The 25782-nt window shown below is 40.3% G+C and overlaps 2 protein-coding genes and 1 long non-coding RNA gene across 12 annotated transcripts; 2 read left to right on the top strand and 1 right to left on the bottom strand.

The window, feature by feature from the left end:
- The first annotated feature begins 8128 nt into the window (after positions 1–8128).
- LOC126982206 (inositol-pentakisphosphate 2-kinase-like) lies at positions 8129–16442 on the top strand. 10 transcript variants are annotated; one of them, XM_050834087.1, is made up of 10 exons: positions 8129–8388; positions 9849–10207; positions 11726–11933; positions 12409–12692; positions 13458–13513; positions 13685–13757; positions 14227–14636; positions 14881–15472; positions 15556–15668; positions 15788–16442. In XM_050834087.1, the coding sequence occupies exons 1-8, from the start codon at positions 8343–8345 to the stop codon at positions 15404–15406; spliced, it is 1962 nt and encodes a 653-aa protein (XP_050690044.1). In that variant the 5' UTR covers positions 8129–8342; the 3' UTR covers positions 15407–15472; positions 15556–15668; positions 15788–16442. The 10 variants fall into 10 exon arrangements, with proteins under 10 accessions (XP_050690044.1, XP_050690047.1, XP_050690048.1 ...); XM_050834090.1 differs by having other exon boundaries at positions 14881–15532; positions 15610–15668; XM_050834091.1 differs by having other exon boundaries at positions 14881–15532; positions 15610–15668; positions 15785–16442.
- Positions 16443–20572: 4130 nt separating this feature from the next.
- Positions 20573–23525, top strand: LOC126982204 (endoplasmic reticulum resident protein 29-like). Its single transcript, XM_050834082.1, has 2 exons — positions 20573–20846; positions 21175–23525. Exons 1-2 carry the CDS (start codon positions 20736–20738, stop codon positions 21799–21801), a joined length of 738 nt encoding a protein of 245 aa, XP_050690039.1. The 5' UTR covers positions 20573–20735; the 3' UTR covers positions 21802–23525.
- LOC126982205 (uncharacterized) lies at positions 22181–24369 on the bottom strand. Its single transcript, XR_007734857.1, has 2 exons — positions 22516–24369; positions 22181–22307 (listed from the first exon to the last, which is right to left on the bottom strand). It is a non-coding gene; the product is annotated as an uncharacterized LOC126982205 (long non-coding RNA).
- Between the last annotated feature and the right edge of the window lie 1413 nt (positions 24370–25782).

Here is a 25782-nt window from a genome sequence, read left to right as displayed (position 1 = left end):
AAAAAGACTGGAACCAAAACATCTCACACAGCCTATCAATTCCTCGCACCTCTACCCACTAACCTCAATAAACCAAAGTATTTCCAAGTATATATGTATGTTAGATCAAGTGAATTCTATTAAAAGTAGCATAAAAAAGACTGGAATCAAAATCTCTCCCACAGGCTATCAATTCCTCGCATCTCGTCCATTAACCTCGATAGTAAAGTCAAGTATTTCCTATTTTTTATAGTATATATATGTATGTTAAATTAAGTGAATTCTATTAAAAGTAGCATAAAAAAGACTGGAATCAAAATCTCTCCCACAGGCTATCAATTCCTCGCACCTCGTCCATTAACCTCGATAGTAAAGTCAAGTATTTCCCAGTATATATGTATGTTAAATCAAGTGAATCCTGTAACAGTAGCATAAAAAGGACTGGAATCAAAATCTCTCCCACAGGCTATCAATTCCTCGCACCTCTACCCACTAACCTCAATAAACCAAAGTATTTCCTATTTTTTTAAAGTATATATGTATGTTAAATTAAGCGAATCCTATTAAAAGTAGCATAAAAAGGACTGGAATCAAAATCTCTCCCACAGGCTATCAATTTCTCGCATCTCGTCCATTAACCTCGATAGTAAAGTCAAGTATTTCCTATTTTTTATACTATATATATATGTATGTTAAATCAAGTGAATTCTATTAAAAGTAGCATAAAAAGGACTGGAATCAAAATCTCTCCCACAGCCTATCAATTCCTCGCATCTCGTCCATTAACCTCGATAGTAAAGTCAAGTATTTCCCAGTATATATGTATGTTAGATCAAGTGAATTCTATTAAAAGTAGCATAAAAAAGACTGGAATCAAAATCTCTCCCACAGGCTATCAATTCCTCGCACCTCGTCCATTAACCTCGATAGTAAAGTCAAGTATTTCCCCGGCCCAGCGGAGGTATTTTTAGCGCGGCTCTGAATAAGGTCAACCTCTCGCCTTAGCAAACACCGAGATAAATTTGAGGACAGACAAACAAATACTTGAAAACATCAAAGAAGAGGAGGAAGTAGAAGACAGGGGTGATGATAAAGAAGAAGAGGGAGAAAAAGTGATAATATTAATGTGTGCACGAGTTTGCTAGGCTACTAAACCTTGGGCCCAAACACACACACACACACACACACACACACACACACACACACACACACACACATATATGAAAGAAAACAAAAATAAATAAATAAATAAATAAAGGGGAAAAAAAAGATACATATCCTTCCTTAGACATATGATGAAGAAAAATGATGAAAGGGAAAATAATAATAATAATAATAATAATAAGATATATAATGAGGATAATGAAGGAAAACAAAAGAAGAAAAAAGAAAGAAAAGAATATGAAGATGAAGGAAAGGAAGGAAATCAAGAAGGAAGAGGAGAGAGAAGAGGAGAAGGAAAGGAAAGGAAGGAAAACAAGAGGAAGGAAGAGGAGAGAAGGGAAGGAAAGGAGAGAAAAGAGAAGAAAGAAGAAAAGACGAGGCGAATAATGAAGACAAAACAGAATAACAACAACGATAAGATGAAGACAATGAACAAGAAAAAAATAGGAAAAACAAAAGACGACGAAGGAGAAAAAAATACGAAACAAATTAAAAAGATGACGAAGAAAATGAAGAACCAAGAAAATAATATAAAAAAAACAAGGAACAGACAATTCTAACCTAAAACTCCTATACAGCCATTCCTTACAAACCACCCCAAACAAATTACTCCTCTTACAGTTTTCTTTGGTGGACACTTGGAGGGGTCACTAAGCTAGAATTTCCTACCATTTTCTTTTATCGGTAACTTAGTAAAACCTCTACACACACTATCTATCTGTGGCTTAACTTAATATCAACTTAATTTAATACCAAAAGACGTTAAATTTTCATTGTATAGTATTTTGCCTTCATATATAAATCAATTAGTTCAAAAATTTGGGAACACTAAACGAGGAATCTTTTAATAATTTCGTGGTACCGCATCTAAAGCCTGTTCTCTATAGATTGTTTGGGATTTGTATAGTTTGATTCGGTTACAAAGACAATATGTTAGAAGGTCAATTCCTATCCATATCCAGGCACACATATTTGACAGGGCTTATGTATGAGTTGTGGGAGGCATTTCCAGGGGTAGTTTTATGACCCTGGTGGTAATGTGACCTTTTTGTACCACTAGACTCATAACACTACCCATGGAAATACTAACACAGCCTCTACCAAAGCCATGTCAATCTATCACTAGGCTCATAACACTACCCATGGAAATACTACCAACAACAACCTCAATGAAAGCCTTGTCAAACTATCCCCAGGCTCATAACACTACCCATGGAAATACTACCAACAACAACCTCAATGAAAGCCTTGTCAAACTATCACCAGGCTCATAACACTACCCATGGAAACACTAACACAACCTCCTCAATGAAAGCCTTGTCAAACTATCCCCAGGCTCATAACACTACCCATGGAAATACTACCAACAACAACCTCAATGAAAGCCTTGTCAAACTATCCCTAGGCTTATAACACTACCCATGGAAATACTACCAACAACAACCTCAATGAAAGCCTTGTCAAACTATCCCCAGGCTCATAACACTACCCATGGAAACACTAACACAACCTCTACCAAAGCCATGTCAAACTATCACCAGGCTCATAACACTACACATAGCAATAGACACAACCTCTACCAAAGCCTTGTCTAGTGTGGTTTTGGGTGAGACTCGAAATATTAAAGGATATGGCTCAGAAATTAGCTGTTATGATTCAGGGTTCTCTACGGAAGGATGTGGCTGGTCTTTGTGTTAACTAGCTGATGACATTTGCCTCTAATTACCCACCAGTAGCTACGGAAATAGAGTATGATAAGAAGTCTTTGTTTTATGAATTTATTGGTTTGTTTGTGTTTTATTTTGGTGGTGAAGTTTTGGATTTAGTTACCCATAAAATATTCTTCTTTCTTGGTTTTTTTTTTTCTCCTCCTCCTCTTCCTCCTTCTTCACCATTTCCTTATCCTAATACTCTTTGTTTCCTCCTCCTCCTCCTCCTGCTCTTCCTATCTTCTTCATCATTTCCTTATCCTAATACTTTGTTTCCTCCTTCTCCTCCTCCTCCTCCTCTTCCTCCTTCTTCATCATTTCCTTATCGTAATACTCTTTCTTTTCTCCTCCTCCTCCTCCTCCTCTTTCTACTATTGCTACAACCATTTTTTTCTCTTCTTCCTCCTCCACTTCCTCTTCCTCCTCCACTGCAAAAAGAAAACGAGCTGACTGGCAAAATTTACACACACACACACACACACACACACACACACACACGCGCAAGCATAACAATATCAGCAACAGGACACATTATCAAGGCCAGCACCGCCCACACACACACACACACACACACAGAGCCGGATGTGACGCCAGGAATAATCGTATTTCGACGTCTTTCATTGTCATGCATGTGTGTGTGTGTGTGTGTGTGGCCCTGACCGAGGCTTCCTAAGTGTGTTAAGTCCATGTAGTAACAGTGGTGGTTGTAGTAGTAATAGTAGTAGTAGTAGTAGTAGTAGTAAAGGGAGTTCCAGGAAAGATCTTGTGAATTAATGAAACAAAAATTGAATGAATGAATGAATGAATGAATGAATGAATAAAGAAAGAAAGAAAGAAGAGGAAAGGAAAAAGGTGGACAGCAGGTGTGAATGAAACAGGTGATAGAGATAAGGTGTGTCAGGTCATTAACAGGTGAGAGAAAAAAGAAAAGAAAAAAAAAAGAGAAAAAGAAGATAATGAATATATTAAACACTACAACCACCACCACCACCACCACCACTACTACTACTATTACTACTACTACTACTACTACTATGGTATGTGGGTGGAGGTTATGGTGGTGGTGGTTGAGATAAAGATGAGACAGGGAGGAGGAGGAGGAGGAGGAAGAGGAGGAGGAGGAGGAGGAGGAGGAGGTAATAAAGCCAGGTAAGGTAGGGAAGAGTTCAAGGCCTTACCTGTGTGCGTTATTAACACACACACACACACACACACACACACACACACACACACACACACACACACACACACACACACCTGTCCTGTTTGACGTCACGCCTAATACCTGTCTGTCTACTTTTTTTTCTTTTTTCTGTTTTTTTTTTTTTAACCTCTGCTAATCCGCCTCAGGTCACGCAATATTTCCGTGCTTTTTAGTGTTTTTTTTTTTTTTTACTGTGTAGGAATGTAAAATTAATATGCTTGTTTTTTTTCTTAATTGCACATGTCATGATTTTGTTTTAATTGTTTGTTTTTGTTTTGGGGGATGAATCGATGTATTAAACCATAGATATACTTGTCTTTTTCCTTGTTTTAAGCGTCATATCTCGTTTTAAGTGTGTGTTTTTGTGTGAATCAATTGTTTGCTTGTTTGTTTTTGTTTGGGGGATGAATCGATGTATTAAACCATAGATATACTTGTCTTTTTCCTTGTTTTGAGTGTCATATCTCGTTTTAAGTGTGTGTTTTAGTGTGAATCAATGTAAGAAAAATATGCTTGTTTTTAGTGTGAATCAATGTAAGAAGAATATGCTTGTTTTTAGTGTGAATCAATGTAAGAAAGGAAAAATATGCTTGTTTTTAGTGTGAATCAATGTAAGAGTGGAAAAATATGCTTGTTTTTAGTGTGAATCAATGTAAGAATGGAAAAATATGCTTGTTTTTAGTGTGAATCAATGTAAGGAAGGAAAAATATGCTTGTTTTTAGTGTGAATCAATGTAGGAAAGGAAAAATATGCTTGTTTTTAGTGTGAATCAATGTAAGAAAGGAAAAATATGCTTGTTTTTAGTGTGAATCAATGTAAGAATGGAAAAATATGCTTGTTTTTAGTGTGAATCAATGTAAGAAAAATATGCTTGTTTTTAGTGTGAATCAATGTAAGAATGGAAAAATATGCTTGTTTTTAGTGTGAATCAATGTAAGAAAAATATGCTTGTTTTTAGTGTGAATCAATGTAAGAAAAATATGCTTGTTTTTAGTGTGAATCAATGTAAGAAAGGAAAAATATGCTTGTTTTTAGTGTGAATCAATGTAAGAAAGGAAAAATATGCTTGTTTTTAGTGTGAATCAATGTAAGAAAAATATGCTTGTTTTTAGTGTGAATCAATGTAAGAAAAATATGCTTGTTTTTAGTGTGAATCAATGTAAGAAAAATATGCTTGTTTTTAGTGTGAATCAATGTAAGAAAAATATGCTTGTTTTTAGTGTGAATCAATGTAAGAAAGGAAAAATATGCTTGTTTTTTAGTGTGAATCAATGTAAGAAAGGAAAAATATGCTTGTTTTTAGTGTGAATCAATGTAAGAAAGTATAAATATGCTTGTTTTTAATGCCCTGTCGCGATTAATTAATATCTCATTCACTACTTCTAGGGAAACACTAACTCATTTCACTATATGCCATTTTGATTGACTTCCAAATACACGTTAGATTATGCAAGATTTCCGTGTTTTTAGTCAATCGAGAGGTATCAAAATCAAAAGTCTTCTTTCTATGTCTATATATGGTTATTTTGTTCCCTATCACCTTTAATTATGACAGACATAGCAAATACAAGTTAAATTACGCAATAGTTCCTTTCTTTAAGTGTCCGGTAAAGTATAAATGTCAAAACAGTTCTTTCTATATTCATTAAGTGTTCTATCACCTACATTTACATACATCTTAAATTATGCAACACTTCCTTATTCACAGTCTTAGGAAGGCGTCAATATCAAAACAGAATTATTCATATGTTCAGTAAATGCTATCTATCTCTCAGTGCAAATATATCTTAAATTATACATATCTAGCAAAGCGAATACCACTAAAATTATGTAAGCAAATACAACTAAAATTATGTAATGTGTGTGTTTTTATTCTCAGCAAAGTTAAACAATCAAAACAGAATCATTCACATGTTCAGTAAATGCTCTCTATCTCTCAGTGCAAATATATCTTAAATTACACATATCTAGCAAAGCGAATACCACTAAAATTATGTAAGCAAATACAACTAAAATTATGTAATGTGTGTGTTATTATTCTAAGCAAAGTTAAACAATCAAAACAGAATTATTCATATGTTCAGTAATGCTCTCTATCTCTCAGTGCAAATATATCTTAAATTACACTTATCTAGCTAAGCAAATACAACTAAATATATGTAATGTGTTTGTTATTATTCTAAGCAAAGTTAAACAATCAAAACAGACATTTATACGTTCATTAAAATGCTATCTATCTCTCAGTGCAAATACATCTTAAATTACACTTATCTAGCTAAGCAAATACCGCTAAATATATGTAATGTGTTTGTTATTATTCTAAGCAAAATTAAGCAATCAAAACAGACATTTATACGTTCATTAAAATGCTATCTATCTCTCAGTGCAAATATATCTTAAATTACACATATCTAGCTAAGCAAATACAACTAAATATATGTAATGTGTTTGTTATTATTCTAAGCAAAGTTAAACAATCAAAACAGACATTTATACGTTCATTAAAATGCTATCTATCTCATTGCAAATACATCTTCAATTACCTTATGCAGTATCTCATTATTATTAGTAGTAGTAGACTAAGTAGAGCATATAAATCAAAACAAGCTTCTACCCTTCATCAACCGTCCCATCATGAGCAATTACGATAGACACTTCACTATTATCATTATGGGAAACACATCTTGAACATTACAATATTTTCATCTCATTATTCTTAGCAAAAGTATAAAAATAAAAACATGACCTTCCTCTCTTCATTATCCTTCCCAGCACGAGCAATTACGATACATTTTCATGGTCTGACTTAGAATAGCGTGTGAGAGGAGGAGGAAGGGAGAGGAGGAAGGGAGAGGGGAAGGGAGGGGGTTGAGAAGGAAGATAAACCTATAGAAGAAAGGTGGAGGGAAGAGGGGAGAAGAGGGGGAAGAGAGGAAAGAAGGGAGGGAAGAAGACGAAGAAAGAAGAGGAGGAGGATAAAGGACAGAAAAGAAAGGGAAGGAAAAGGAGAAATAGAGAGGAGAAAAGAGGGAATGGAGGGAGATAGAGAGGAAGAAACAAAGAAAGAGAGAGGAAGAAAGGAAAGAAGAGAAGGGAAGGGAAGAATAAAGACCAAGGAAGAAGAAGAGGAGGAGGAGGAAAGGAAAGAAAAGAAGGAGGAAGGAAAAGGAGAAACAAAGAGGAGAAAAGAGGAAATGGCGATAGAAAGAAACAGAGAAAGGAAGAAAAACAAAGAAATAACAGAGAAAAAGAGAAAAGAGAGGAAAAGAAACAAAAAAAGAGAAACACGGACAGAAGGGAGAAGAGGAGAGGGGAATGGAGGATATAGAAAAAGAAACAAAGAAACAGAAAGAGAAACAAAAATAAACAGAAACAGACAGAGAAAGAGAGAAAACAGAAAAACAGACAGAGGGGAGATCGAAGAGGAGAAATGAGAAAGATAAAGAGAGAGAAGAGGGAAGGAGGAAGATAAAGAAACAGAGAAAGACAGGAAGAGAAACAGAGAAATAAACAGACAGAGAAAAAACAGAAACTCAGACAGACAGAGAAACAGAGAGGGGACGAAGGGATCGGGGAAGAGGGGAGAAGAAGAGGAAGAGGAGGAGGAGAAGGAGGAGGAGGAGATGAGCCACCCCCCATTCTCCTCCTCCTCCTCTTCCTCTCCCCTCTTCTATAACGTCATCACCTTCTCTCAACGATCACCAGTTACGTTTTGTTACACTCATTTATCTCCCATTCGTCCTAACATAACCAAGCCGGCGTGTGACCCTAACGAAAGGTACAACTAACCCAATCACACAGGTAGGGAGTGCACAGGTGAGAAGACGTGGATTATACAGGTAAATAGAGGTGTAGGGATATCAACACCTGGTAACTTGGGTTCAGTAGTGGGAGATATGCCAGATGTGCGCTTCACCTATCAATGAAATACCGATAAACGCTAAAGTTAGACCAAAACCGATAGTTGAGATGCATAATGACAATAATAATGAGTTTTAGAATCTTTATAATCACCAGGGAGAGGGATAAGAGGTCAGGGAAGGGAGGTATAGAGGTACAGCATATTAGACTTGGCAATACTGCTCCGGGAGGGGGACCAGAGCGGCTCGGCCCACCAGTAACCTTTCCATCCATTTACATCGCCCAGTGCTCCCTCTCAAGTCTAGGACGTGGCCGGGAGGTAGTGCAGCATCTCTTCCCGCCCCTCAAGTGCCTGCAAGCCCCCCGTGTTGCCCCAGGGACCCGCGGCGGACACACAGACACATGCTGGTGAGGGCCTGAGAGCATGTGTTCCAAGGGGCTTTTTCTACCCCGGGTCGGTGCTAGAGTGGGTACGTTGAGCGGTGATTCCTTGGTCTTGGTCTTGGTTGTGGGTTTCGTTAGTTTACCTTATGTTGAGATCCTTTAAGCTGCATTTTACGTTAGTTTAGGTTAATATAGAGTACGGTATACCTTAATTAACTTAACCTATCCTTCAATTAGCCTACCTTTCCTTACCTAACTCATAGCTAAGACCAAGACCAGATGTTTCCCTCATGTACCCATTCTAACACTTGACACTCCTCCCTTCCTCCCTCCCTCCCTCTCTCTCTCTCCCTTCTCCGTGGGTCTTCCTATGCCATGATATTCAAGTTTATGTTTATCTCCCTTTCTCTCCCTTTTTTTTCATTAATTTTTTACTTTCACAACTTTTCATCGATTTTGTTTAATTTCCTTTGTTTTTGTTATTATATTTGAGTTTAATTTGATGTTTCTCGTATTATAAGTACTACAACTACTACTACTACTATTGTTATTATTGTAGTGGTAGTAATAGTTGTGTCTTCCGCCTTATCTCAAAGCGTGTAAGCATATTTCGCGGTTCCTGTCCCTTATCTTTAGAAATATGCGATAACCCACATAATACTCTCTCTCTCTCTCTCTCTCTCTCTCTCTCTCTCTCTCTCTCTCTCTCTCTCTTCTTTCAACATTTTCCTATCAATGTCCTTTCCGTTCTCCCACTGTTTATCCTCTCTCTCTCTCTCTCTCTCTCTCTCTCTCTCTCTCTCTCTCTCTCTCTCTCTCTCTCTCTCTCTCTCTCTCTCTCTCTCTCTCTCTCTCATATATATCTTTCTTTTCCTTTATCATTTTCCTATCTAATGTCATTTTTATATCCTTTCCGTTCTCCAGCTGTGTACTCTCTCTCTCTCTCTCTCTCTCTCTCTCTCTCTCTCTCTCTCTCTCTCCTTGTCGTATACGTGTAATCAGACTTAATTGATTGTGTACAAGCATTTCCCATCACAGTTACGTTATTATTATTATTATTATTATTATTATTATCATTATTATTATTATGAGGGAATTCGTAGTGGAAATTCAGTTTGATTTGTTTACTGCTTAATTTATTCGTTTATTTTATTAGTTATTTAAGAAGTGTTTAACGATTTTACTTTAAGAATAACTTAATGACAAAAAGAAAATATTAAAATTTATAGTAATTTAGGAAGTGTTTTACGATCTTACCTTAGGAATAACTTAACGACAAAAAGAAAATATAATAAAATCGTAAGGGAAACTCACCTAGATTTATTTACTGTTATTTGATTATTAGTTTTATTTATTTATCTTATTATTGTTTATTTACATGTAAGTATGTTTATTATCGCTAGTGTAGGCAAGAGTTTAACGAGTTTACTATTAGAACAAATAGAAAAGATGCACATTTATTTCACATTTACAGACAAACAAATAAAATAATTAAAAAATTGAAAATAAAATAAATAAAAATCTAACCAAGTGTCCCCCCTTACAGATATGCTGACGGCGCCCCCCTCCCTGGGACTACCCCCCGTGGCAGCCTGGCCCTCCCCCCCCTCCCCTACCTCCTGGACACCCCCTCCCCCCTTACCATCAGACCTCTCCCCTCTCACCCACCACGAAGAAGAAGAAGGAGGAGAAAGAAGAATAGGAGGAGGAGTGGACGATGATGGAGGAGGAGAGGAAGAGAGACACACCCTTCCTCTCTCTCTCCCTCCCCCCTTTCCTCTTTCTCTCCCTTCCTTCCCCCTCCCTTCCCTCTCCCCCTTCCCCCCAGTTCTCGTCGTGACCTCTAGTGACCTGACCTATCGTGGGGAAGGAGCTGATCACGTGGTACTGGGCCTCCGGAAGCTGGTAAGAGAGAGAGAGAGAGAGAGAGAGAGAGAGAGAGAGAGAGAGAGAGAGAGAGAGAGAGAGAGAGAGAGAGAGAGAGAGAATGTGTGTGTGTGTGTGTGTGTGTGTGTGTGTTATTATCTTGAAATCGTCTTACTTCGCACAAAGAAGGAAAAAAAGAAAATATTCAAACAAAGCGAAAATCCTGCGGACGTGGCGATGTTCACGATTCTCTCTCTCTCTCTCTCTCTCTCTCTCTCTCTCTCTCTCTCTCTCTCTCTCATACCCTACTTCTACTATTTATCTATTTCTCAGTATAATTAATCTTACTTTCGTGCTAAATCTCTCTCTCTCTCTCTCTCTCTCTCTCTCTCTCTCTCTCTCTCTCTCTCTCTCTATCTATTTCTCAGTATAATTAATATTACTATCTTGCTAAATTTCTCTCTCTCTCTCTCTCTCTCTCTCTCTCTCTCTCTCTCTCTCTCTCTCTCATCTTACCGTACTACATGATCCTAATATCACTCTTATCTATTTTTGTAAGCTCGTTCTATATCGTGTCTTATCTAAATCCATGTTATCGTACATCAGTCCACTACGACGCCTTGTTATCTTATCAGTGTCCCCCATATTACCGTACTTCTTCGTAACATCGCTCTGTACGTATGCCTTATCTAAATCCATGTTATCGTACACAGCCTACTACTACGAGTTCATATCTTATCAACATTCTTCTTATATTGTCGTACTTGAGAGCTCATCATAACATCGCCTTATCTAAATACCTCTTCGCACTTTGTCCTTATCAACGCTTTTACATGTCATATCTACGTCGACGTCGAGATTAAGTATTCCTTGTTAGTTATTACCCAAGTGGAAATAAAATAAACTCTTACCGTACGTCTGCGTCATGAATCGCCCAGTGCTGCCGCCTACATATACAGAACTTTCAAATCACCCTAATAAAAAGGACGTACAGTATTTCCTATCACCCTATTGCAATGAGATTAAGTAGCCTATTCCTTACTACCCTATCACCCTAGTGGAAATAAAATAAACTCTTACCGTACGTCTGCGTCATGAATGGGTCAGTGCTGCCCCCTACATATACAGAACTTTCAAATCACCATAATAAAAAGGACATACAGTATTTCCTATTGCCCTCTCATCCTATTGCAATGAGATTAAGTATTCCTTATTAGTTATCACCCTAGTGGAAATAAAATAAACTCTTACCGTACGTCTGCGTCATGAATCGCCCAGTGCTGCCGCCTACATATACAGAACTTTCAAATCACCCTAATAAAAAGGACATACAGTATTTCCTATTGCCCTCTCATCCTATTGCAATAAGATAAAGTATTCCTTATTAGTTATCACCCTAGTGGAAATAAAATAAACTTACCGTACGTCTGCGTCATGAATGGCCCAGTGCTGCCCCCTACACAAAGATTTGAATTTAGGCGGCATTTAACCCTACCGTACTCAACTCTAACGACCTATTACCTGCGCTATAAAACAACTCATCATATTTACCTTCAGGGCCAGGTGCTCAGGCTCCGGAAGACATGTTTGGGGACCTTTACGAGTCGGGAGGAGTTGGTCAACAGGGCGGCGCGGGACCAGGAGGTGCTAAGCAGTGTGGGGCGCGCGCTCCTAGGTCGACTGTTGACGAACCCCGCCCACCTTGTGCTGGTGTCGCCGCGACCCGACTCAGCGCTCTGCGACACCCTCCTGCCCTGGCGGAAAGGTGAGAGGGGGAAGGGGGGGGATGATGATGAAAATAATAATAATGATAACAGTAAAAATAATAATAATAATAACAATGATGACGATAATAATAATGATAATATTAGTGGTTGATATATTTGTCTATCTTTCTATTCATTTATATATCTAGCTTTACTAACTCATAGCTACTCAAGTTAAAGGAACAGTAGTAGTAGTAGTAGTAGTAGTAGCAGTAGCAGTAGTAGTAGTAGTAGTAGTAGTAGTAGTGGTGGTGGTGGTAGTTACAGTAGTAGTAATGGTAGTTATTATCCTTAATTTGTACATAATATCTATCTTTAAACATATTAATATATTCAAGCATCCAATAATAGTAATAATAATAATAATAATAATAATAATAATAATAATAATAATAATAATAATAATAATAATAATGTCAAGAAAACCAATACAAACTCAGGGCCAACTCAACTAACTTTCCCTCCCCGACACAGGCCATCGTCAGGACAAGCAAATCAACCCCCACGGCATCGCTTGCATGTGTCCCGACGCCACCACCATCTTCATCCCCCGCCAGGACACCGCCCCAGCCGCCTCCCCCCTGCCCCCAGTACCTACAGCCAACAGAGGGGTCACAGAGGCTGGGGTCAAGCTAGGTCAGCCATACCCGCGTGAGGCTAGCACAGTGTGTATCGAGATCAAGCCCAAGCAAGGGTTCCTGGATAGCTCCACGCCCGGCCTGCCACTCTGTCGATACTGTGTGAAGCAGTTTCTGAAGGTGAGGACTTGTGCCTTTGCCGTTTTGTTTATTATTTATTTAGTTTATTATCGGTATGTCCAATAATTTATAGTACCCAATGATATACGTAATGCTTTGGAGTGTCAATGTTTCTGTCGATACTGTGTCAAGGAGTTTCTGAAAGTGAGGATTTATGCCTTTGTTGTTTTGTTTATAATTTATTTAGTTTATTATCGGTATGTCCAATAATTTCTAGTACCCAATGATATACGTAATGCTTTAGAGTGTCATTGTTTCTGTCGATACTGTGTCAAGGAGTTTCTGAAAGTGCGGACTTGCGTATTTGCCGTTTTGTTTTTTAGTATTAGTTGTCAGTACCTGTGTTTTAATTTCCAATAGTTAACGTTATACTACTTAAGAACGTCAATGTTGCTGTTGATACTGTGTGAAGCAGTTTTTGAAGGTGGGGATTTATGCCTTTCCTGTTTTGTTTATTATTATTAGTTGTCAGTACCAATGCTTTAACCCGGTAGCTGCGGGGATCATGTTTCTTAAAGTCCCCCCTAAGCAAATTAATGAGAAAAAAAATCATCACTTACGCAAACCATTTCATAATATATATCAACGCATTTGTGATCAGTTTATGCATCATCTATTTTGGGGGTTTATATCGTGGCAAAAATTTGGCCTGTCGCTGCTACACGGTAAAGCCACAAATTCAATCTTTTAAGAGAGGAATATAAGAACAGCCCTAAATTTGACACAGTTTCCTTTCCCTTACTAACTGTCTCTCGCTCTCTCCAGGGTGGAAGGGAGAGTGGCAGCCGGAGTAGTTACTGTCCCCTTGATCTCTTCTCAGGGTAAGTGCCTAACGATGTCACTTGCCACATGTAGAATATAGAATAGAATAAAATAGAAAATATATGGAAAAGAAAAATAAAATAAAATAGAACTGATAATAACAATAAATAAATAAAAATAACACCACTACCACCAATAATAATAATAATAACACTTTTTTTTTGCCGCAGGAATTTGGAAAGAATGCGTCGGGCAGTGGACAGCCTCATCCAGTGCCCACAAAACAACTTCAAAGTGTTCGTTGTAAGTGTGTGTGTGTGTGTGTGTGTGTGTGTGTGTGTGTGTTCCTTATTCTTTCCCTCTCTCTTCCAATCTTCCTATCTTTCTCCTCCCCTCTTCACTATTATCTATCATCTCTCTCTCTCCTTCCCTTTATTATCCTTTTTGTTTCTTCCCTTCTTTCAGTTTTCCTTTCTCTATATTTTATTACCTCAATCTCCTTTTTCTTCTCTTCATTCTTCCCTTTTCTTCCCTTTCCTCTAATCACCACCTTCTCTTCTCCTTTTCTTTCCTCTTTTCTCTTTTTCTGCATTTTCCATCACACCTTTTTCTTTCCTCCACATTTCCTCATTTTTATCTGATTTCCCTTTTATTTCCCTCACCATTGCCTCCTTTTCATCTTCTTTCCTCCCTCTCACCACTCCTCTCTCTCCTATCCCCATCACCACCACCACCACAATCACCACCTCACCACCAATCATCACCACCACAGGACGGGCGGCCCATGGAGGACAGCCGACCTTTCCACTACCTCCGGGACACCATCATAGCGGCCCTGACCTTCGACCTCACCACGGGGCAGCCCACCACGACCTCCGGGAAGCTGAACACAAGGTCAGCACTGGGCCGAATCCTGACCTTTCAAAGCCTCGATCAACTTGGGGTCTTCCGTGCCTCCAAGCTATACCTGACCTTATGTGACCTCTTGGGGACGCCGGAAGCTGTGGATAAGGCCCTGAGTGACCTTTCCGCTTGGTCGTCTCCTGCCCTTGACCTCACGACCCCAGTGGAAGAGGAGGAGGAGGAGGTGGAGGTCATGGTCAATAGGCTTCAGAGTTACCTGCTTTCGACGACTGCCAAAGACCTCTCGTTAATGATTCTTCTCAGTGGACCCCATTACAGGTGAGAGAGAGAGAGAGAGAGAGAGAGAGAGAGAGAGAGAGAGAGAGAGAGAGAGAGAACGCACACACACACACACAACCACAATAATATAATTACCTAAAAAAGCAAAATAAAATAAAATGAATACAAAAATCAAAGAAAATCAAATAATAATTAATGAAATACAAAAAAATAAATAACAAAACACACACACACACACCAAACTAACCTATCACCCCCTTCTCCTTCTACCCCCCAAAAACAGCCCTGCCCCACACACCCCTCCCGGCACCTCCCCCTTCATCATCAGAGTGGAGACAGACGAGGTGGCAGGTGGAACAGACGACCCACGTGGAAGAGGTGGAGCAGAGGAGGGAGGTGAAGCAAGGTGGAACAGGGCAGGTGGAACAAATGAAAATAGTGAACCAAATGATGCAAGTGAAACAGGAACAAGTGGAAGAGGGATAAGAGGTGGAAGAGATGAGGGAGGAGAAGAAAAGTGGAACAGGTCAAATGGAACGGATGAAAACAGTGAATTAAATGATACGAGTGGAATGCGAGGAGGTGAAAAAACGAACGCAGGTGGAACGGACAACTCAGGTGGAACAAATGACCCAGGTGGAGCAAGGACAGGTGGTTCAGCGTGGTTCAGGTGCCAGGTAACAGGTGTGGACATTGTTGCCAAGCCCACCAGTAAGATTCTCAAGCACCAGAGGGATTATGAGAGGCTGAGGGATTTGTTGGCGGACCTCAGGATGCGCGGGGAGGAGCCACCCTGCTGTAGAATGTGAGGAGGAGGAGGAGGAGGAGGAGGAGGAGGAGGAGGAGGAGGAGGTTTAGTAGAGAAGGAGGAAGAGGTACAATAAGACAGAAAAGAAAGACAAAAAGAAATTAGAAGAGAGGAGGAGGAGGAGGAGGTTTAGTAGAGAAGGAGGAAGAGGTAAAATAAGACAGAAAAGAAAGACAAAAAGAAATTAGAAGAGAGGAGGAGGAGGTTTAGAAGAGGAGGAGGAAGAGGTACAAGAAAACAGAAGAGAGGAGGAGGAGGAGGAGGTTTAGTAGAGAAGGAGGAAGAGGTAAAATAAGACAGAAAAGAAAGACAAAAAGAAATTAGAAGAGAGGAGGAGGAAGAGGTACAAGACAACAGAAGAGAGGAGGAGGAGGAGGAGGAGGTACAAGAAGACAGGATAGAAAGACAAAAAGAAGCAGGAAGAGAGAGGAGGAGGAGGAGGAGAAGAAATAGCAGGAAGAAGGATTTTGATGTCTTCCTTTTTTGTGTCTGAAGGAAGAAAAAAAGAAAGAAGAAAAGTTACGACAATAATAGAACAAAGAGGAGGAGGAGGAGGAGGAGCTTGAAATCATCTTTTGTATATATATAGTAGAAGAAGAAGAAGAAGACAGAGCTAGGAACAAGAGAACAAAGAGGAGAAAGAGGAAGAGGAAGATATTTTTAGCAGCTTATCAGTGGTACTACAGCCTAATACTGCCTTACATGTGTGCGTGCGTGTGTATGTGTGTATGTGTGTGTGTGTGTGCGTGTGTGTGTAATGGTCCCAACAATCATAACATTATTTTTCCCCAAGTAAATAGAGAGGAGGAGGAGGAGGAGGAGGAGGAGGACAAGCAGAAGTTAGCATGGGATGTTTGCGCACCCATATAATGTACTACAAGGGTTTCTACTAAGCGAAGAAAGGAAGAGAAGGGAAGGGAAGAAGAGGGGAGAGAGAGACAGAGAGAGAGATGTGTAGTGAAACAATGATGCCCTTTGTGTGTTATATCTCCCATACAATCTGCTCGAGTCAACAAAATATCAGATGTCAAGTTGTTCATCTTCTTTTAATTTCTGTGTGTTATTCTCAGGGGTAGCTAAGGTGGGGCACAAACACTCACTGGCTTGGTTAGGGCTCCAGGTGATGAGTGGTGTTAATTCCTTGACTGGACTTTCTACTAGAAGACATCAAGCTACAGGAGTGGAGCAAAAAGTGGCTGCTACAATTCAATGAAGAAAAATGTAGTCATGCACCTTGGGAGGGGATATCCAGCATACCAATACCACATGGGAGACACTCCACTACCCATCACAGAGGCAGAGAATTTAAAGACCTGGGAGTGTATGTTACCAGGCTACCAGTGAAGGGATATCCAGCACACCAATACCACATGGGAAACACTCCACTATCCACCACAGAGGCAGAGAAAGACCTGGGAGTATATGTTACCAGGCTACCACTGAAGGGATATCCAGCACACCAATACCACATGGGAAACACTCCACTATCCACCACAGAGGCAGAGAAAGACCTGGGAGTGTATGTTACCAGGCTACCAGTGAAGGGATATCCAGCACACCAATACCACAAGGGAAACACTCCACTATCCACCACAGAGGCAGAGAAAGACCTGGGAGTATATGTTACCAGGATACCAGTGAAGGCAAAATCTGTGCCAATCGCAGCAGATGGGTTAAGATCGATTGGGCAGGCTATGTGTGTCCCTGGGTTGGTGGGAACGCTGGCTGTTTTCCTGTGAGTGTTGGTGCTACTTATTCTCATTTTTGCATGTAGTATAATCTGTTAACTTTATCCTGTGTTTGAGGTAATTTATGAGTAATTAGACTAAGCTCTGAGTGTTATAAGTGATGTGAAATTCAACCTCAAATGTGTGTTTGACATCAGAATCTCTTTTAACATATATATTTACCTCAGTAATGTCCCTAGACAGAGTCACGCTGCCCATTTGGCTGATGCTAAACATGTGTAAAAGAACAGTGCCTTATGAGACTTAGTAAAGGAACCAATACTTTAATCTGGAGTTTAAAATACCATGAGTTTATTTGATTTTGAGGTATAATGATATAATTATTAATGAGATGTGTGTGTGTGTGTGTGTGTGTGTGTGTGTGTGTGTGTGTGTGTGTGTGTGTGTGTGTGTGTTTGACCTACTTGGCAGCAAATCCACTGCTTCCTTATTTATCAGTATTCAGAGAGAGAGAGAGAGAGCATTTTTTCAGACAAGTTATATATATATTTCGACTTCCGCCAAATTATAATCTACCGGCCGGACCGATGTATAAATATTATCGACGTAATCTAAGGCGACGAAGATTATTAAAATGTCCGTGTATGTACGTGACTGTATTTTTATGACGAACAAGCGAACGTATGAACGAACCGTGTGCAGTGACCGCGTGTGCGATGGTGACCGGCTGAGTGAATGTGTCCGTTGCGCTTCTGACCGACTCTCCGATCCTTTGCAGAAAAAAATAAAATGACTGGAAAAAAAGGTTCATTATTTCCATTTTTTTTATTTCCTATTTTACTTATTTCTTATTTTCTTCTACTTATATACTACTTTTCTTTACTTCTTCTCTTCTTTACTTTCCTATTTAGCCTTACCCTATCTTTACTATATAATTACTTTTTTCTGTTTATTCTCTCTTTTTCTCCAATTATTCCTTATCTTTGCCTCTTATCTCTCTCCTTTACCCGCATCCTATTTTATTACATTCAACTAATCTATTTTCATCTTTCCTGTTTACTCTCTCTCTCTCTCTCCACCCTTTTTATTTCTTCACTAATCTATTGCCTTCCTTTTCCTGTTTACTCTCTCTCTCTCTCTCTCCATTATTTTCACTTATCTCCTCTGCATCCTTTTCCTTCTCCTTTTTCCAACCTCATATTCTTCTTTCCTTTTTGTTCTTCTGCTGTTTCTCTCTCTCTCTCTCTCTCTCTCTCTCTCTCTCTCTCTCTCTCATGGCCTTAAAAGTCATCTTCCACTTCCTCCTCCTCCTCCTCACCTCACCTTTACAATCAATACACCTTCTTCAATATTTCAGGTGACCCGCCTACCTGTGTCAATTGAACCACAGGCCACGTAACTTAGTCTCTCTCTCTCTCTCTCTCTCTCTCTCTCTCTCTCTCTCTCTCTCTCTCCTAACACCCTATTCTATTTCTCTACTAATCAATCTTCCTTTATTTGTTTATTCATCCTCTCTCTCTCTCTCTCTCTCTCTCTCTCTCTCTCTCTCTCTCTCATTATATATTCAATACCTGTACAGCAAACAAACATCAAAATCAATGAAAAATGTGTTTAAATAATTCAACAGAAAGTATGAGGTAAGACAGAGAAGCCATTCGTAAGCTCACAGTTGATTACCTCATTCATTTTGAATTATTATCATCACTATTTTCATTTTATTGGGTCTGTTACATGATATAAAATGTTTAGAAAATCTTTCTATTAAACCCTCAAGTCATATTCATGCATTCTCTATCAAAAAGGGCATATAGCTCTCTCTCTCTCTCTCTCTCTCTCTCTCTCTCTCTCTCTCTCTCTCTCCTATTCTTAATATATGTAGGCTATACCTCATTTTTTTTCTTTAAACGTTCTTCCTATGGCTGGGGTAGAGTAGAATCAAGAATCTATCTAGAGAATCTAGAATCAACCTGGGTTGACAGGTGGTCTTCAGAACAGCAAGTGGGTTGTCTTGGGACATGCCTCGCCGGTGACACCGTGACAGACATTGGCAGCGTGTAGCGAAGTGGCAGGATGGTCGAGTCCGTCGTAGCGTTGGCTCCCTCTGCTCTGCCACACGGTCCCAACGCCTAGCTGTCTCTCCCTCTCACATGTTGGCTACAACCAACATGTGAGAGGGAAAAACAAGTGTTGGGACTGTGGCAGAGCAGAGGGAGGCAAGGGCCCGCGGGAGCCAACGCCACAACGGACTCCCCAATCCTGATTTCATAGTGGCGGGCGGGACGCGAACCCGAGTCCTTCTGGACCCGCATGCTGACCACTCAGCCACCGGCTCCCCATGGCAGGATCCTTGGCCTTGGTCACGCCAGGGCTTGGTGGGCGTCCCCTCGCCCCCCCAGCAGCCATCCAAGGCGTGGGGCGTGGTGTGCCAGCCTCCCCGGCCATAGCCTCTGAGACGCGTTCCTGGTGGTTATGTTGCCGCAGACATGACCCACAACGGCCCATCACGCTAAAACAATGCCATACAGTACCTGGGGCCATGAGGGCGGGGCGGCAGGTCCGGTAAATAGCACAAAACGTGGGTTCGACTCTTGGCGCGAAGCCGCTCACACAATTAACACTAAACAGACGACGCGTTGCTCGAACCACTGCACCGCCCGCACAAAACTATGATTGATGATTGATTGATAGTTTATTGTTGCAAGTAAAACAACAAAGGAGAAGGGAGGAGCATGCCATCCCAACCCCCAGGCAGCACAGAGAGTGATTATACAACTAAGGATACATGTGTAAGTATGTTTGAAGAAGAAAATCCCCTAATAAAAGGTGTCATATTAGTGTAAAAGGCAATAAAACGAGCTTATACATATGATGAAATGAAAAAAATAACCCAGGTCATATGGTTAACAGCGAAAAAAATGCTTGAACTCGAAAAACTCATAATAAAAGATGTCTCATAAGGTTAAAAAGCTAATAAAATAAGTTTACCTATAAATAAATCAACAAAACCAATTAGTTTAAAACAAACAAAAAATAATAAAAAAAAATAAAACGCACAAAATAAAAAAAACGCCTCCCCCCCGAAAAAAAACAGGACAAACACCATAAAACAGGAAAACACACACAAAAACACACAATAAAAAAAAAAACGAAAAAACACCCAAAAAAACAATAAAACACAAAAAATACCCAATAAACAGGACAAACACACCACACAACAGGAAAACACACCTTAAAAATACAAAAAATGACCCAATAAACAAACAAACGAACCATAAAACAAAAAAACACGCAAAAAACACCAAAAAAACTAAAAAAAATGAAAAAACACCAAAAAACAATAAAACACACACGCACACACACAAAATGACCCAATAAACGGGACAAACTAACCATACAACAGAAAAACACACACAAAACACCCCCAAAACAGACAAAAACACCCAAAAAACAGTAAAACAGCTGCTGGTATGCGGCAACTCCACACACACACACACACACTGCAGACGACACACCGCGGGGCCAGTAACCTCTCCACCTCGCCCATATTTCCACCCTCCACTCCCCTCCAAGGCCTCCACCCCGCCTTTACTCCACATATATAACCCTTTCAGCCTTTATTTCACCCTTGTGAAGCGCGTAGCCATGTGTGAGAGGGCTGTGATAGGCCTGGTAGTGGTGCTGGCCGTGGTGGGGGCGGCCCGGGCCATCAACGCGAAGGGCTGCACACCGCTGGACGCCTGGACGTTTGACAAGGTGGGCTGATTGGGGCTTGTAGAGGCTTTTGAGGCTAAAAATAAAAAAAATAAAAACTCATTGGAATGATTCCTTTTATCTTAAAGACCCATATTATTTGCTATTTTGGGGCTTGTACCCAGTCAAGGCTTTCTAGAAATTTCTTTTGAGGTTGTGTTGTCTTTCCATGGGCAGTGTTATGAACCTAGGAATAGTTTAACCATGAACATGAAAAGCACTCATGGGCATCCAACCTCTCTCCTATGTGGCCTTGAGAATACTGGTCTAAATACATTTAAAGTAATAAACATTTTTTAAATCCAATAACTTTACCTGTTCCTCGGCACAGATCATCCCCAAGTTCCAGGCCGCCGTGGTGAAGTTCGACGTGGCGTACCCTTACGGCAAGAAGCACGAGGAGTTCACCAAGCTCTCGGCGGCTGGACGCGGGTCACCGGAGCTGCTGGTGGCGGAAGTCGGGGTCAAGGACTATGGGGACATGGAGAACACTGACCTGGCCGAGCGGTTTGGGGTCAAGAAGGAGGACTTTCCGAAGGTCATGCTGTTCGTGGCGGGGAAGGAGGAGCCGCTGGTGTTTGAGGGCGACTTCAAGGCTGAGGAGATGAAGAAATTTATCCGGCGGAACTCTGGAATCTACATTGGACTCGAGGGATGTTTGGAGACCTTCGATCGCATTGTGGATAAGTTCATGGTCTCCGAGGACTTCACCGCCAAGAAGCAGCTGTTGAGGGATGCCGAGGATGCGTGGGATGCCCTAAAGAGCCCATCGGACCGCAAAATCGCCGAGACATACGTTAAGGTCATGCGTAAGGTTCTCGAAAAGGGTCGGGAATTTGTCAAGCAGGAGAAGACGAGGGTGGAGGGACTGATGACGGGGAGGATAACGGAGGAGAAGAAGGAGGAGATGCAGGGTCGCCTCAACATCCTAAAATCCTTCATTCACGAGGAGTTGTGAGGATCTGACACCCTATGCAGCCACCCAGGTGTTTCTATTCACCTGTAGCTCTTCGTTAACTACTGTTGTTGTTCGGTGTTGTAGTGTTTCTTAGGTGTGTTGTAGGTGTGTTGCTATCATTCTCGGCCCAGTTAGTGTGTGTGTGTGTGTGTTGTCCATGTCATTCTTCTCATTTTGTCACGTTTGTAAGACTCACTGATGTCTCACTCACTCACCGTCACCAGTCTCCTCACACTCATTGTCACTCATTCACCCACGTCACGAATGTCAAAAATTTGTTTAGTGTGTAAGTTAAAATTCTTCGCTGTTCAGATTAACTTGACAAGGCAGCCCAGTAACCACCAATCAGATTTGACCTTTCCCAGCATTCAACAGTGAGATTTAACCTTTCCTAGCATCCACTCACAAGATTTGACCTTTACTGGAATTAGGAAAGAAAATTCAACATTTCCCAGCATCCACCAGTGAGAATCAACCCTTCCCAGCATCCACCATTGAGATTTAACCTTTCTCAACATCCACCAGTGAGATTTTAACTTTCCCAGCATCCACCAGTGAGATTTAACCCTTCCCAGCATCCACCAGTGATTTAACTTTTCCCAGCATCCACCAGTGAGATTCAACCCTTCCCAGCTTCCACCAGTGAGATTCAACCCTTCCCAGCATCCACCAGAGAGATTCAACCCTTCCCAGCATCCACCAGTGAGACTTAACCTTTCCCAGCATCCACCAATGAGATTTAACCTTTCCTACCACCAATGACATACAGCTTTAGAGAAAATGGGTGAGACTTGCATGTGAACTGACCAATGAGACACACTGATTAGGGGAAGGGGGCGGGGCTTATTTGCCAAGTCAGTCTGAACAGTTCCTCCTAGGACATATATTCTGACGAAACTCCCATAAGGTAGTGAATAGCTTAGATACGGATGCACAACTATTTCTTGGCTTGGTAATAATAGTCAAGATGTTTAAATGCCCACACAGTATGGTGCAGAGTGTTGCCAAGAATTGTGTCACAGAGGTTGTAAGTGTTGGAAAAGATGGTGTCATGTGTTTGGCCCGTACGTTTGCACAAAGAAAAAAGTAAGGGATGAGTTATTGTGTGTAAATGAATCTTTGCTTAGTGGAATGATGGGGTACAGAGGTGGAGAGGCTGTGAGAGGAATGACCCAAGTGAAATGACAAATACAAAAGATAGAGACTGTAAGAAAAATGACCAACAGTGGAATAACTAAAAGCGAAATGGTTCAAAGTTCAATTAAAAAAAAAAGGTAGAGATTGATGGATAACGAGGTAGAGGAATATAAAAAATATGACTAATTAAAGATGGAAAGGAATAACCCACAGTAGAATGAATAACAAGACAGCGCACATATTGAAGAAAAGACGGTTATATAGAAAAAAATAAGGCCCTCCCTGTCAACACATATCTAAATAGTTACATATACTTACAAGTTTATACATAACTTAATGACACTGGGAAAGAGAGAATAGGATATCTTGGGGAATAAAACAGCCTTACCTCACACTCCATCACCTTCTGTACCTGTATCAGTCCTGTGTTATACGTTGAAGAGATGAGAGCGTAGTGCAGCCCTGCGCGTGTGTGTGTTGGTAGATTCTCAAAGTGTAGGGTTCGTACGGTACTGGTGTGGTGGCAATATTTTTGTATAATTTTTACTGTCGTCGGCAGCTCTTATTTATTAAAACCATGAAGACGGTGACTTTTTATTAACATCCGTACACACACACACACACACACACACAGGGAGAGGGTGTTGGTCTGAGCTGCTTCACCTCCTAACACACAGCCATAAGAGGGGAAAGTCAGTGGTAATAATATACTTCTTGAAATGGAATACCTTTATGAAAATGAAACTAACAAATGGTTTTGTACAAGAGTGATTACAGTGATGTTGCTTCTTCTTCCTAAATATATACAGGAGTGAGTGTGACGAGGCTGTTTTTTTGTCTCCCAACACGAATGGCAGTGACGGACGAGACATTTGGCATGCTGAACCTAATGTAAAATTAATCACTGAAATGCAAATGTTTAAGATAAATTTGCAACTTAATTTAAACATACAGGAGTGAGCATGACAGGCTGGTTATTCTCCACACGAATGGCAGTGACAAACGAGACTAACACGCTGACCTTACGTAAATTAGCCTGAATCTGACGCGTAAAAATGATCTCGGAAATGCAAAGGTTTAAAATAAGATGTGCGTGTAAACTGGTCTGAGCCTTAGATTCAATTGGACAGCAAACACAGTCGTAATTTAAGAAGACATATTGCGAACACAGTCATAGATTTGACTTATTGCAAACACAGGCGTAGATTCGAGTTGACACATTACATACACATTAATAGAAAGTGATACAAGAAAATACAAAATAGAAAAAAATGTGATTAAGAAAAGATGAAAAAAGTTAGAAGTGTTTGATTTTCACAGAGTTAAGTAGACACTGCAAACACAGTTGTAGATTCAAGTTGACACATTACGTACACAGCCATAGGAAATGATACAAGAAAATATAAAATAGAAAAAAAAAGATGGAAAAAGTTAGAGAAAAAAAAAGATGGAAAAAGTTAGATGCGTTTTGATTTTAACCGAGTTTACCCGGTAGCCGCGGGGATCACGTTTCTTAATGGTCCCTCTAAGCGAGAAAAATGAGAAAAAATCATCACTCACACAAACCATTTCATAATATATATCAAAGCATTTGTGATCAGATTATGCATCATCTATTTTGGGGGGTTTATATCATGGCACAAATTTGGCCCATCACTGCTACCGGGTTAACTTGACATTGCAAACATAGGCGTGGATTCAAGTTGCCATATTACGTACACAGTCGTAGAAAGTGATGAAGGGAAAACCAACAAAACGGAAAAATATGGTCAGAAAAGAAGAAAAACAAAAGCCTATCAAGCCACCATATTGCCCCAACATGTACAGTCGCTAAAAGAAGTATCTATCACATTTTGTAACTGAGCAAAATCTATAGACATGGTGTAGTGTCGGTCAGGTTGGTACCAGTGGGTGAACTTGACACTGGTGCCAACATAACCAACACAACACAAACACAAACAGTCTTTTTTTGACAGCGAGGGAAGCAGCTCATGGGTCAGTAGAGGTCACATGAGGTCACTTAGACATTGCTCTGTAAAAAGAAAAAAGAACGAGAAAACTAGACATTGCTCTGTAAAAAGAAAAAAGAACGAGAGGTCAATAGAGGTCACAACAGGTCAACTGAAAAAAAAAAAAAAAAAAAAAAAAAAACTGCATGACGCTGCTCGGGCAAAAACAAAACAAAACAAAAAAAAGAAAGAGGCCACAAGAGGTCGGCAAAAACAACAAAAAAAGGCAATACCCGCTAGATGTTGCTTGGACAAAAAACAATAGAACAAGAGGTCAACAGGGGTCAACAGATTGTGAGCAAATTCTATACAAATCACTCCTTGGGTGTTAATTATGTTTTTTGACACTATGGATATGCTTAGGGGATAAAAAACAAGTGCATTATACAAAACAAGTTGGCAGTGACTGGAAGCTATAGAGACGCAACCTTTCACAGAGCACCATAGGGTAGAGATAACTTGCCAGACACCATGAATGGCAACACTGGGGGACGTATCTTCGTTCTGTCCACTCGTAAACATCCTCGGAAGTTCAACAAATGCCCCCCAAACTTGCACTGGTATCCTCGGAAGTTCCACAAATGTCCTCGGAACTTGCACTGGTATCCTTGAAAGTTCCACAAATGTCCCAAACACTTGCACTAATATCCTCGGAAGTTCCACATATGTCCCCGAAACTTGCACTAATATCCTTGGAAATTCCACATACGTCCCCAGAACTTGCACTGATATCCTCGGAAGTTCCACAAATGTCCTTGGAACTTGCACCGGTATCCTTGAAAGTTCCACAAATGTCCCAAACACTTGCACTGATATCCTCGGAAGTTCCACAAAT

Source organism: Eriocheir sinensis, chromosome 50 (genome assembly GCF_024679095.1).
Source record: "Eriocheir sinensis breed Jianghai 21 chromosome 50, ASM2467909v1, whole genome shotgun sequence".
Lineage (NCBI taxonomy): Eukaryota > Metazoa > Arthropoda > Malacostraca > Decapoda > Varunidae > Eriocheir > Eriocheir sinensis.
The sequence above is the reverse complement of the archived record's forward strand: the minus strand, read 5'-3'. Positions and strand labels throughout refer to the sequence as shown.

Bases quoted from the DNA above. Each gene is read 5' to 3' on its own strand.
- LOC126982206 (XM_050834087.1), top strand. From the start codon at position 8,343: ATGTGTTCCAAGGGGCTTTTTCTACCCCGGGTCGGTGCTAGAGTGG. The intron at 8,389-9,848 runs GTACGTTGAGCG...CCCCCCTTACAG, and splicing joins CCGGGTCGGTGCTAGAGTGG to ATATGCTGACGGCGCCCCCC. The intron at 10,208-11,725 runs GTAAGAGAGAGA...ATTTACCTTCAG, and splicing joins TACTGGGCCTCCGGAAGCTG to GGCCAGGTGCTCAGGCTCCG.
- LOC126982204 (XM_050834082.1), top strand. From the start codon at position 20,736: ATGTGTGAGAGGGCTGTGATAGGCCTGGTAGTGGTGCTGGCCGTGGTG. The intron at 20,847-21,174 runs GTGGGCTGATTG...TCCTCGGCACAG, and splicing joins ACGCCTGGACGTTTGACAAG to ATCATCCCCAAGTTCCAGGC.